General features: G+C 39.9%; 1 protein-coding gene across 1 annotated transcript in view; it reads right to left on the bottom strand.

The window, feature by feature from the left end:
- LOC309556541 (uncharacterized protein) overlaps positions 1 to 13471 on the bottom strand; it is a gene marked incomplete at both ends in the record, with an annotated part of 150708 nt that overhangs the window by 40621 nt on the left and 96616 nt on the right. The window contains 2 exons of the mRNA XM_082258985.1: positions 5368 to 5447; positions 8686 to 8791. Of these exons, the coding sequence (XP_082115111.1) occupies positions 5368 to 5447; positions 8686 to 8791 (186 nt within the window). The remainder of the gene's footprint in view (positions 1 to 5367; positions 5448 to 8685; positions 8792 to 13471) is intronic.

The raw sequence follows: 13471 nt of genomic DNA, 5'->3' as shown, positions 1-13471 counted from the left end.
TGCACAGAATAGTTTGCAGATTTCAGTGGTCAGGAGTTAGTGCCCATTTTTATTGTGTTGGTGGTGAGTGCCCTTTGTTGGTCACTGGTCAGTAGTGGGTGTTTTTGCCCCATAAAATCAGTGAGTGCCGTGGCCCCTTTATAGTCAATATGCTTCTTGTATGTGCTGTTACTGCTCATAGACATTTGTTTCCCGTCTGTGCAGCAAATGGCAGAACTTGTAACAGATTTATATAACTCTTGGCGAGGTGTATATAAATCTATTGTAATAAGAAAGAGCGCACTTGCAACACTTCTGAGATATAAAGGACAGAGCTGCTAGCCTAATGTTTTGGTAAAAACAAACATAAATTCAAATGCACCACTAAAGGAAGAGAAAAATCCATCCAACTACAAAAAAATTATAATCACATATACTATATGTTGTGACAAACATCATACTGAACACGTTAATCAAAACAGTAAATACATAAACCCAAGCAATATAGCACCAAACTTAAACTAAAGTGCACGTGCCTTTAAAATCATACACTATACATTCAGTGCAGAGGAAAAGTCCCAACATTCAAATGCAAGAGTCCCGTTTTAGTAATGGTTTGAGCCCCTTTCCATTTCACTGTGGTCAAATATAGGTGAAAGCCAGGTTAAGGCCAGTAATAGGTGGGGGCAGAGGCCATTTTGTTTGTTGTTAATATGTACTGGTGAGTGGACATACTGGATGCCTTTGCTGTAATACTATCAGCTGGGCTTCCATTATGCCCCCAATTACCTTTCAGGAGGGATGGGCCACCTCCAGGCTCACCTGCCCTCATCTATCCATTCGCTTGCATGTACTTCCACTGTGAAGACTCTTATAAATTCATTAGAGTAGGACTGCAGGTAATACAGGGAGCCGTGGAGTGGCCCTGCAGCTTTCACATGCATTTGCAAATGTGTGCTAACTAAACCCCTGTTTTGACGCAAACTGATAGACAGGTTAATCTGGTTGGTAAGCAAACTGGCTGGCAGATTGAACTGGGAATTTTACTTTTGTTTGTTTCATGTGTGGAGCCCTTCCATGTGTTCTTTGCCCTTAAGGCCAGTAATAGGTGGGGGCAGAGGCCATTTTCTTTGTGGCTTGGATCCTCCCCTTCTCGAGTCCCTCTTTGCTGCTCCTTGCTCCTTCCTCCTATCGAGTGCCCCCACAGCAAGTAGCTTGGTATGGGGGCACCCGAGCCGAGTCACAGCTCCACGTGTCCATTTAGACATGGAGCTGCTATTTCACCCCACCCCCCCTCTCTCTCCTGATTGGCTAACTGACTTTGATTGACAGCTGCAGTAGCATATGGCGCCGCAGCTGTGTCCCAGCCAATCAGGAGTGAGAGTCCCTGGCCACCGAGGGACTCGTGGACACCGCTGGCAGAGAAGAACATTAGGTAAGTATTAGGAGGCGCTGGGGAGACTGCTACGCCCAGAAGGTTTTTTATCTTAATGCAAAGAATGCATTAAGATATAAAACCTTCTTCCTTTACAACTCTTTACAACTTGTGACTTTAAATGTAAAGCGCATGATATAGGCAGCCCCCGGGTTGCGAACAAGATTCTGTACGTTTGTTCTTAAGTTGAATTTGTATGTTGGAACAAGTACATTTTTTTAAGTATAACTCCAGCCAAAAAAAATATTTTTAAGTTTTTTGGATAACATAGGGAAGGGTTAACACCCAATGTAACGCTTGTTTTGCTGTCTGTGCCCCTGTTCAGAAGATTTCACCTCCACTTTCTGTCCCTGTGACAATTGGATTTTGAAAATGTTGGGTTGCTGCGGAAACAAGGATTGGTGATAAAGCTTCAGTGGAGACACCTTTTTCCCATGACAACTCTTAGAGGAGGTAATTTCCCCTCACTTCCTGTTTCTCCCTCAGTTTGTAAGTATGAGTTGTATGTAAGTCGGATGTTTGTAACTGCCTGTACTGAATGCAGGAACTAAAAGATCTTTATCACTAACTAACTAACTAACTAACTAACTGTGTTAATTGCACCTTTTATTGTTCCTAATCAGGCAAGGTTATTGCTGCTGTAACATCGAATGTTGTAGTCACATCAACATGTAATCACGTTAATTATATAAGGTGAACCTAGGTGATCATAAACTGTTGTTAAATAAATGTAATTTGACCTTCCCATTTGAGATAGTTGTATAATCTATATATTATTATTATATATATAAAAAAAAAGAGAATAATTTGCTATCCTGCAATTTGGGAACTGGCCGTTGTGCAAGGCATTTTAATTTTTAAGAGGTTTTGGTGAAAAGTACCATCTAACTTTTTAAAGCATGAAGCCAGTAACTTCCCACATTTACTGTACCTGAGCGTTGCAACAAAATGGGAAAATAATAAAATACTTAAAGCATTGGTTGAAAGACCACTTTAAACCATCTACATTAGAGGTATATGGCAAAATAAACTGAAAAAAGCAAACATCCAGGTACAAGACTACAATTCCTGATCGTTTATTTAGCCCAAAAAAAGTGAACTTCTGACATATCTAAACAACCCTGAGGTGGTTTGATCCACTACCTACGCCAAATGTCAAGAGTTTAACACGTGAGTGTACTTTTTTATTGTTGAAAAAATTATCCAAATACTAACGAGGATCCTGCGCTGCTATCTCTTCTTTGTTGTTTGAGTTTCTCTGATCTTCTCGGATCTATTTGGAAAGCTACATGACTCCTGTCATTTAGAATTGGCTGGTGTCTAACAACACCCTGATGGCTTTGCGCTTATCTGTTTGGTGGAATTTATTGTACTTTTGTTTTGGGTATTAGTGCTTGACAAATCTCTTGGTGCAATGACCAGTTTCCATACTCAGTTGTTTCTCAAGGGTTAAGCAAGGACATAGGGGAATGTGCACTGCCGCTATTTATGCTGGCGAAGTGTGTCATCTTCACACCCTTCAGCAAGCGGCTGGTTCTATTCCCAGATACCCATCAATATTCCTATCGCACACATTTCCGGAAAAGGTTCTAGGATATCGGGTGCTGTAAAAACCACCAGCCGGAAACAGGATCATACATGACACAGTGTAGATATTTGCTAGGACACCACAGATCTTCAGATTGAGTCCAAACATTTCTCTTTTGAAGTAGGGTCACATAGCAAACAAGAGAATGCAAAGGTTCTATTCCCATTGTAATGGCTGACATACCATATAGGTTATCTTTGGAAAATGAAATAGTTTAAAAGAGATGTACGTTTGTTTTTGTTTTTTTTTTAGGAATCATACTTACCTTGGTGGATGCAGCATTGGTCTGATGCTGCATCTGTCCCCTGGCGCCCCTAACACTAAGAACAAAGACATTTGCACGGTTCTAACAGCTCCCTGAGCAGAGAGCTGGTGAATGTGAGTCAGCAGCTCTCCGCTCTGCCTCCTCTTGCTCACTGGAGCACTGGGCTGTTGAGGGAGCGGGAGCAGCCGACCCAGTCTCTCAGTGGTTCAGTGAGAGGCTGAGCTGGATATGTACTTCAGGAGCATACATTGGAATACACCTATGAGCAGTGGTACCTTTCCTACACTACCATACACTGTAGGGCTCTGGACAACCTGCCATGCATTACCTTTCCCTCTCCTTGAGGGATATAACTTTGTACTGACGGAGCAATCAGATGGTTTGATATATCCATAAGCTGCCACTCTGCACTGACAGGAACTACATGTCCAACAAGTGTCTCAAGCTCTTCCAGGCTCCTACCACATGGAAGAAAAATATATTTAAAATATATTTTAAAAAATCATTCTTAATTTATTTTTCCCAAATATATTGGAAATATATTTGAAATGCTACAATTTTGGCCATATTCAATATATTTCTAAAAATGTTTCCCTAAATATATTGGAAATATATTTTTCTTCCATATGGGCTCCTACCTCCACCTTCCCTGTCTTCCTTTTTCTTTCCCTTCGTTATTATATTTTGACCTACAAGCAAAATACAGAGCATTGAATCACTAGCTCCGGAAGAAGCTTGATGCGAAACATGTCGAGTAATATGGCTCAATGAATTTCTGTGTTCACATCGATTGATCTCTTTGAGAGAACAGAATACACACCTGTCACCTTTAAACGGATCGTCCTGATATGAAGTACCATTTATATATGCTAAACTAAATAACTCTTATTTGCTTGTTCTATTACTGTACTATTGTTGTCTAATTGTGTAGACGATTTTGTAAACTGAAGCCTCTATTGAGGCAATGTATTTTCGTGTTATTTTTTTGGTGTTTTTTTTAAAAGTAATCGAATAAAATGTACATGTTTTATTGTATTTTGTGCCTCCAAAGTCCATGTTTCTCCAGAATCTTTAGTTTAGTCTGTAGCAATGTTGACTGAAGGCCACTGACACCTTGTTACAGCACTCAGTCTGCTGCTAGGAAAACTTGGATGAGTGCAATAATAATTATCAGTGACTTTTACAAAGAATCACTGTATAGAATTTCAATTGTAAATAATACTACAATATTGTATACTTAAACACTAAGTCCACCATTTTAAAAAATCATAATACTCCTACTGATTAATAAAAAAATATGCATTTGTTGTTTTTTCAGCATTGGAGTCTGCAAAGCATTGCAAACATGATCAGTGGATTGTGGGTGCAAAGTTCAGGCTCTGGCAGCCTCTTCCTCCAACCACAAGTACATGCCAAGGTATAGACCAGGGATCCTCAAACTACGGCCCTCCAGCTGTTGTGGAACTACACATCCCATGAGGCATTGTAAAACTCTTGACATTCACAGACATGACTAGACATGATGGGAATTGTAGTTCCTGAACAACTGTAGGGCCATAGTTTGAAGACCCCTGGTATAGACTTTCAGTAAAGCAAGCTATAGATGATACAAATTTGGTGGAAGTAAAGAAAATCGCTCAATTCCCCCCATCAAAACCAGTGACCTTTCCCTGCCAGCAGAACACAATGATTGTTTCTAGCTGTTAAAGCTGCCAGCAGTGATCACAAAAAAAAATGTACAATTATTATTATTTTTTTTTTTAAAGGAACTTCTCCTTTAAGACCTCCCATCTACATAGAGGTCCTGGTCAAACAAACCAATGTCATGGAGACTATCATGTGAATTCCCTAAATTACAACAAATGTGCAACAATCTCTGATTAGTTGGATTCTGTTTATAAATTTCACATATATTTTATTAAATATATCACATGAGATGCTGAGATTTTAAAACAGTTCAATCTAGTTTCAGTAAAATTGCGTGGAAACTATAATGCATTTGGCTGTGATATGTTTGATTATTAAATGTGTTGCTTACTACAGGTTGATGGGTAACTTATTTTATCTAAATGAATAAAGAGAAACATTTATTTAACTTACCAGGCCAAGGGCAGGATAAACAAGGAGCAAAAACAGCGGAACAGTGACTAACTCCATGGCAGCTCTCCTGCTGTTCATTTCTTAGTGGAGAGTGGTATCTGTTCAGTTTTTCCCTTAATATAACTAAGATTTTATCATAATTTTGTACTTTGTCCCATTATATGACTTGTCTGTTACAGTTTACCCATCTCAATAGACCCTTGGACTTCACTACGCTATATACTAGCATTGTGTGTTATGGTTCTTAAAGCTAGTTTAGGAACATTTTTACTTTGAAACAAAAGTTGTGACTATTTGTAAATGTATTTTTAGAGAGATAAATCCTAAGAACCTAAAGAGAAAGTAAACTTCTATCGATTGTTTGTACCTATAGGTAAACCTATAATAAGGCTTACCTATAGGTACTGTAAATATCTCCTAAACGTGCACTGTTTAGGAGAGATTTACTGTATATGCAGCCAATGAGGTCATAGGCTCATGTGCACTGAAGGAATGGCCACCCCGTGCCGTTTCTTCAGAGCCTTGTGCCATGACCGGCAGCTCCCGAGCTCATGGAGTGACGTCACGCGGCTCCGACCAGTCACACAGAGGGAGTCCGTGGACCCTGAAGGAAGACAGGTGAAGATGGATGCGGCTTCCAGCGGTTATACAGAGGGCTTCGTTTGCAGGTAAGTGTCAGATAATGTGCTAGTATGCAATGCATACTAGCACAATATGCCTTTACTTTGCTGGTCAGACAAAAAAAAAAAAAATGGAAGCAGTTTACTTCCTCTTTAAGATGCAAGGAAGATCAGCAGGTAGATTTAGGAGTGAAGTCAGATAGTGCTTGAATATTTGGTAGCCCTCTAATCTCATTAAGCCAAAGATATCCTTTGCAGTCTGATTGTACAATCTCCCTTAGTTCTACCAATGGTTAAGCTGTATAAGGGCCTACGTCTTCAGAAACAAATAGAATGGATTGAGTAGGTAGAACCTCACATTTTAAAGTTTTGGCAACTCTACAGGAGATTGTACAGAGATTGTGTAATAAAATATGCCCAACTTAGATACTAGTTTGAAGAAATAGGTGTCTTAAAAATAAAGACATTTTTCTTTCCCAACCAGCCTACAGGCCAATATAGTAAAATGGCTGATGGGAGGGGGACAGGTATTATGACATGTGGTTTAAAAATTGCATTTTTATGTATATTGGTGAGCATGCACATGCAATAGACAGCTGAGAGCATAGGCAAAAAGCACAGAGCCAATTGTAGCAGCTCTGTGCCTTGTAATTGCTGTGATGACTAGTTACAGAGATCACAAATTTAAACAGTGTAATTTTTTTTTGTTTTTGGAGAGCCTGCACCTTCATCTCACAATGGAAAAATTGAAATGAGGAGGATTCAACAAATGAACTCATTCATTAAATCCTCCAGGCTGCAGTAGAAAAGGCTCCACTTCAAGGTGGTGGTGGGGTTTTAGGATTTACAAATAAAAAATGATTGTGGGATTGGTTTGTGAGGGTGGTAAATCATTACTAACCACCATTTGTGTGCAGTTTTGTTGGGGGAGCTTCTGTTGCCACTGACCGCCATTGGCGACAGGTAGAGTGGGTTGGTTTAAAATGCCATTGACTATGAATGATTGTGTGTTGTTTTGGGGTGGGTTAAAGTATTCTGAGTTTGTTCATGGCATCTAGCTATTACACACAATGCAATTTCAGTGCAATAAACTTTCATCCTCTGGTAAACTTTGTTTTACTAGTAATGGAAGACATGCTTGGCTTCAGTGGGTGACATTTAAAAACTAAGCTGACGTTAACTACCTCAATACCAGCATCCAAAAAATATGGGTAAAAAAATAAGATCAGCTTAAGTTATCCACTTTCCAGAAAGGGGTCATTTTAGAGGTATTTGTAATGTCCTGGCATTTTCGATCGATATGTTTTAAAATAGAAGATTTTTTTTTTTTTTCAAAATGCCTTAATCTTTTTTGAACTTTTTAAAGTAAAAAATAAAAACACAGTGGTTATTAAATGGAACCAAAAATAATCTCTGTCTTTCTTAAAACAAATAGTATAAAACCCATTTGGGTACAGGGCTGCATAACTGGGTAATTGTCAGTCAAACTATCACATCACTGAAAACCTGAACATTGCCTGGGTAGGGATTTAACACACTGGTATTAGGGTGGTTAGGATGACTGTCTGTGGAAAAATCAATCTGTTTATTCTGAACTAGGGATGAGCAAAATAGAGTTTTTTTCCCCCTGACATTTTAGCAAAAATCAGGAGATTTCAGCACAAAGTCACTATTTTGCCAATATGCATTGAAGCATCTCTTACTTTGGTGGTTAGGGGCAAGACGAATTTCCTCTAACAGTGGTTGCCAATGGAGAAGAACCCCTTATATTTCCTGCTTATATTCCTGCTTACATTGGTGATCAATAAGAAGAAATATGCTCCTTTACCTTGGTGGTCAGTGGGAAGAGTAATGTCTCCTTACATTGGTGTTCAGTTGGAAGGAGAATCCCTCCCTTCATTTGTCTTCAGGGGCAGAAATCATTCCTTTTTATATTAGGGTTCAGGGGCAGGAAGGGTGCCCTCTCATATTGATGATCAGTTGGATAAAGGTTGGCCCCTTGCATTAATGTCCGCTAAAAGAATAATATATATTAAATAAAACAGTGCAGCCATCCCTTATTCACCTCTCTTCTAACTCAGAGCTTATTACTAAATAAAGCTGGCCAAACCCTCTGGCTGAATGAAAAAAGACAAAAAAACAAATAGATTCCTCCATTCACACAAAGTATATTAGATTTTATTGTGCTCAATGTGTTGGATCGGTGCCTGGCTGGATTCAGTAAGGTGGTTTGAGTCTGTTTTAAATGTGAGTGTGCACCTTTACTTCTAATAAAGCAGTTTGCCATTAAATAATGACATGCAATCTTTTATCATATCCCTGTTTTACTACAAGTACCACCTAATGGGAAGTGATGTTGATGACTTGACTGTCACTGGAAGAGATGTCTGTCTAATGTGTTATTTTACCATTTCATTGCTGATGGTCAATCCCTTCTGGTAAGAGGCTTGCTGGTTATTTTGTGCACTTTTGGAGGTGTTCATGCTGAGAAGCAGGTATACATCACCAAAGTGGTTTGGTTTGATGTACACTGGATGCTCATTGTATATGGACACGGTTTCTTTCATTTGCCACAGTAATGGACTAAAGTTTTGATAACTATTTACTCATTAATTTGTACATGTTTTTTACATTCTATGTGGAAAGGTTATGTGCACAATAGACTCACTGATTTGATTGATTGAACATATTGATTTACCTGTGTATGAGTATTCACATCCTATATCACTGATTTGGAACTGTTCTTTTTCATTGAGGAGAATGCATGGACTGTTCCTGTAGCCCTTGGTACAGTCTACAGAAGCCTACCTAAGAGATATTATTCGCTTGTTACAGATATTAAAAGTTATTGAGCATGACCCAGAACATTCTAGGCTAGGTTCACATATCCGAATTGGATGCACTTTGAACTGCATCCGATTAGCATGACGGTTGTATATCCATTACACATATTTTATGTTTTTAAGCTTTTAACATGTTTAGAATACATTGCTTTGTTTATGGGACCAAATCCTAGAAACATTAAACACTGAGTCAAAATGGGGGTGCTTTAGGAACATAATGAATAAAAGTATTATCTAGTGCATGTGCATTCCCATGGGCAATAAATATAAAAGAGCTAAGGTTAAACCTGTGTAGTTAAACCATAACGTGAAAAGTCATATTTAAAAAGAAAAAAATGTCTCATTGTTGGCATTCCAACACTAGAAGGAATGCAATAGGAAATGTAAGAACGCAATAAGGGCAGCTAAAAAAAATAAAAGACTATAATTGGCACATAGCGGAGGAGAGTAAAAAAAAAAAAAAAAAAATTCAAAAAATGTTTTAAATATATTAACCTCCCTGGCGGTCTGATTATGTCCAGATTTCTGTGCTAAAAGCGGTACATTTTTTTGCATGGAAATCTGTTGTTTTACATTTTAAAACTCATCTTCCCCTGCGATCCCCCTCCGTCCTCCCCCTCTCCTCTCGCTGTGTGCTCGGCCGATGCGGCGCCTGTCTTCCGGTTCCCTTCCCTGCGAGCGTTGCGACGCAGGGGGGTGGAACCGGCTGCAATTTAAAAAATTTAAATACACTAAATTACATGATACAAAGTTGTGATCCTAACGGATCACACTGTATCATGCCATTTCACCACAGGATTTCACCTGGTGACTTTTCCAGTGACCTGCCTGTGCTTTTGCAGTGCTTTGTGCCTGGAAAATTTTTAACGACCATGGCATCCAAAAAGTGTTCTTTTTGTGCAAAAGCGATTTTTGATGAACTGGAAAACAGCGACAGCAAAACTGAGTTACTTGAAGAACTGAGCGATAGCGATTCGTGGGAAAATTCGTCATCAGGTACGGAAAGTGACGACAGCGACGATTCTGATGTCTCAACCATCCAAGAATAGTTAGGTGACAAACAATGCCTTTTCCAGCATGATGGAGCACCTTGCCACAAGGCAAAAAAGATAACTAAGTGGCTTGGGGAAGTAAACATCAACATTTTAGGACCATGGCCAGGAAACTCCCCAGACCTTAATCCTATTGAGAACTTGTGGTCAATCCTCAAGAGGCGAGTGAGCAAAAAAACCCCCACAAATTCTGACAAACTCCAATCATTGATTATGCAAGAATGGGCTGTCATCAGTCAAGATGTGGCCCAGAAGTTGACTGACAGCATGCCAGGGCAAGTTGCAGAGGTCTTGAAAAAGAAGGGTCAACAATGCAATTATTGATTATTTGCATAAAACTTATGTAAACAAATGCAATTGTCAGTAAAAGCCTTTGACACTTATGAAATGCTTGTAATTATACTTCAGTTTATCATAGTAATGACAAAAAGATCTAAAAACACTGAAGAAGACTTTGTGAAAATCAATATTTGTGTCATTCTAAAAACATTTGGCCATGTCTGTAGTCCCTTATCATCCCCTCCAATAGATTGCATACTAACAATGTTAGACTGACTGGCCTGTAGTTTCCTTGAATATATCTCTACCCTTTTTTAAATATTGGTACCACGTAGGCTTTGTGCATATCAGCTGGTAACATCCCTGTCAGTATGCTGTCCAGTAAAATTACTAATAACTAAAAGGAATTTATTTGTGTTAAGCTTTTCCAGTCTTTTTTGGGCTTTTTATTAGCCACAAGGGTATATCTCTCCTTTTCCTGTGTAAAAACTGAGGAGAAGAAAGCATTTAGTACAGTTACCTTCTTCTTGTCATTTGTAACCAAATTCCCTTTATCATCCTTTTTGTGGCCAATATGATCTGACCTCACTTTTTTACTGTTAACCCCCCTGGCGGTATTCCCGAGTGTGGCTCGGGGTTAACTTTTAGTACCAAAAGCAGTAACCCTGAGCCACACTCGGGATTACCCCAGAACGTTACTCACCTTCCCTGCGATCCCCAACCGTCCTCCCCGACGTCCTCACAGTCTCTCCCCGCTCTGTGCATGGCCGATTGCCGGCACTTGCCTTCCGGTTCCCTCCCTGCGAGCGTTGCGATGCAGGGGGGTGGAACCAGCAGCAAATTCAAAAGTGTAAATACACAAATGACATGATACAAAGTTGTGATCCTAACGATTACACTGTATCATGCCATTTCAGCACAGGATTGCACCTGGTGACTTTTCCAGTGCCCTGCCTGTGCTTTTCCAGTGCTTTGTGCCTGGAAAATTTTTAACGACCATGCCATCCAAAAAGTGTTCTTTTTGCGCAAAAACGCTTTTTGACGAACTGGAAAACAGCGACAGCGAAAGGGAGTTTCTTGAAGAACTGAGCGATAGCAATTCATAGGAAAATTGGTCATCAGGTACGGAAAGTGACGACAGCGACGATTCTGATGTCTCTTTCTGGCAAATAGCTTGTGGAATTCTTCAGAGCAGGGAGAGACTGTGAGGACGCCGGGGAGGACTGTGGGGGAAGGTGAGTAACGTTCTGGGGTAATCCCGAGCGTTGCTCGGGGTTACCGCTTTTGGTACTGAAAGTTAGCCCCGAGCCATGCTCGGGAATACCGCCAGGGGGTTAACAGTAAAAAAGTGAGGTCAGAGCATATTGGCCACAAAAAGGATGATAAAGGGAATTTGGTTACAAATGACAAGAAGAAGGTAACTGTAATAAATGCTTTCTTCTCCTTTTACACAGAAAAAGGAGGGATATACCCTTGTGGCTAATAAAAAGCCGGAGCCCAAAAAAGACTGGAAAAGCTTAACACAAATAAATTCCTTTTAGTTATTAGTAATTTTACTGGACAGCATACTGACAGGGATGTTACAAGCTGATTTGCAAAAAGCCTACGTGGTACCAATATTTAAAAAAGGGTAGAGATATATTCAAGGAAACTACAGGCCAGTCAGTCTAACATTGTTAGTATGTAATCTATTGGAGGGGATGATAAGGGACTACAGACATGGCCAAATGTTTTTAGAATGACAAAAATATTATTTTTCACAAAGTCTTCTTCAGTGTTTTTAGATCTTTTTGTCAGATGTTACTATAATAAACTGACGTATAATTACAAGCATTTCATAAGTTTCGAAGGCTTTTACTGACAATTACATTTGTTTACATAAGTTTTATGCAAATAATCAATAATTGCATTGTTGACCCTTCTTTTTCAAGACCTCTGCAACTTGCCCTGGCATGCTGCCAGTCAACTTCTGGGCCACATCTTGACTGATGACAGCCCATTCTTGCATTATCAATGATTGGAGTTTGTCAGAATTTGTGGGTTTTTTTTTTTTTTTGCTCACTCGCCTCTTGAGGATTGACCACAAATTCTCAATAGGATTAAGGTCTGAGGAGTTTCCTGGCCATGGTCCTAAAATGTTGATGTTTATTTCCCCAAGCCACTTAGTTATCTTTTTTGCCTTGTGGCAAGGTGCTCCATCATGCTGGAAAAGGCATTGTTTGTCACCTAACTGTTCTTGGATGGTTGGGAAGTTGCTCTCGGAAGACATTTTTGTACCATTCCTTCTTTATGGCTGTGTTCTTTCTTTCAAAATTTTGAGTGAGCCCACTTTCTTGGCTGAGAAGCAACCCCACGCATGAATGGTCCCAGGATGCTTTACAGTTGGCAGGACACAGGAGTGATGGTAGCCCTCCCACTTTCTTCTCCAGACAAGGTTTTTTTCTGGATGCCTCAAACAATCAGAAAAGAGATTCATCAGAGAAAACGGCTTTACCCCAGTCCTCAGCAGTCCAATTCCTGTACCTTTTGCAGAATATCAGTCTGTCCCTGATTGATGTTTTTCCTGGAGAGAAGTGGCTGCTTTGCTGCCTTTCTTGACACAAGGTCATCTGCCAAAAGTCTTCACCTCACTGTGCATGCAGATGCACTCACACCTGCCTGCTGCTATTCCTGAGCAAGCTCTGCACTGGTGGGTCTCAGATCCCATAGCTGACTGTAAGAGACGGTCCTGGTGTTTGCTGGACTTTCTTGGACCGCCTGAAGCCTTCTTCACAAATAAAGTGAATTTTTTTTTTTTTTTTATGGGATTAGGTTAATTTTCATGGCAAAGAGGGACTTTGCAATTAATTGCCATTCATCTGATCATTCCATAACATTCTGGAGTATATGCAAATCCCCATCATAAAAACTGAGGCATCAGTTGTTGTTGTTGTTCTTGCCAAACCAACCTGTTAACATTCTATGAGGATGTGAGCTGCTATCTAGATAAAGGTAGGCTAATGGATGTGGTGTATCTGGATTTTGCAAAAGCATTTGATACAGTCTTTCACAAACATTTACTTTACAAACTGAATCGTTGGCCGGGACTTGCTGACAGGCTCCTGCTGTGTACAATCACAGTGAGTGTGGGCCAGGGTGCGTGTGCCCTAAACCCAAAAGTAGGCATACGGGTACATCGCTTTGCCTACACTGGGCACCTGTCCACTGTACATTGTGGGTGGATGGGTGGCAAGTGGTTAAGCTTTTATTGTATAGAATTTGGGTTTTGAGAGTGTCAGAATAGGGGTTATAGTTATTATTGCCACAGTAG

The sequence above is a fragment of the Pelophylax lessonae genome (assembly GCF_965119305.1).
Source record: "Pelophylax lessonae genome assembly, chromosome: 5".
NCBI lineage: Eukaryota > Metazoa > Chordata > Amphibia > Anura > Ranidae > Pelophylax > Pelophylax lessonae.
This window is presented reverse-complemented; position numbering and strand designations above follow the sequence as displayed.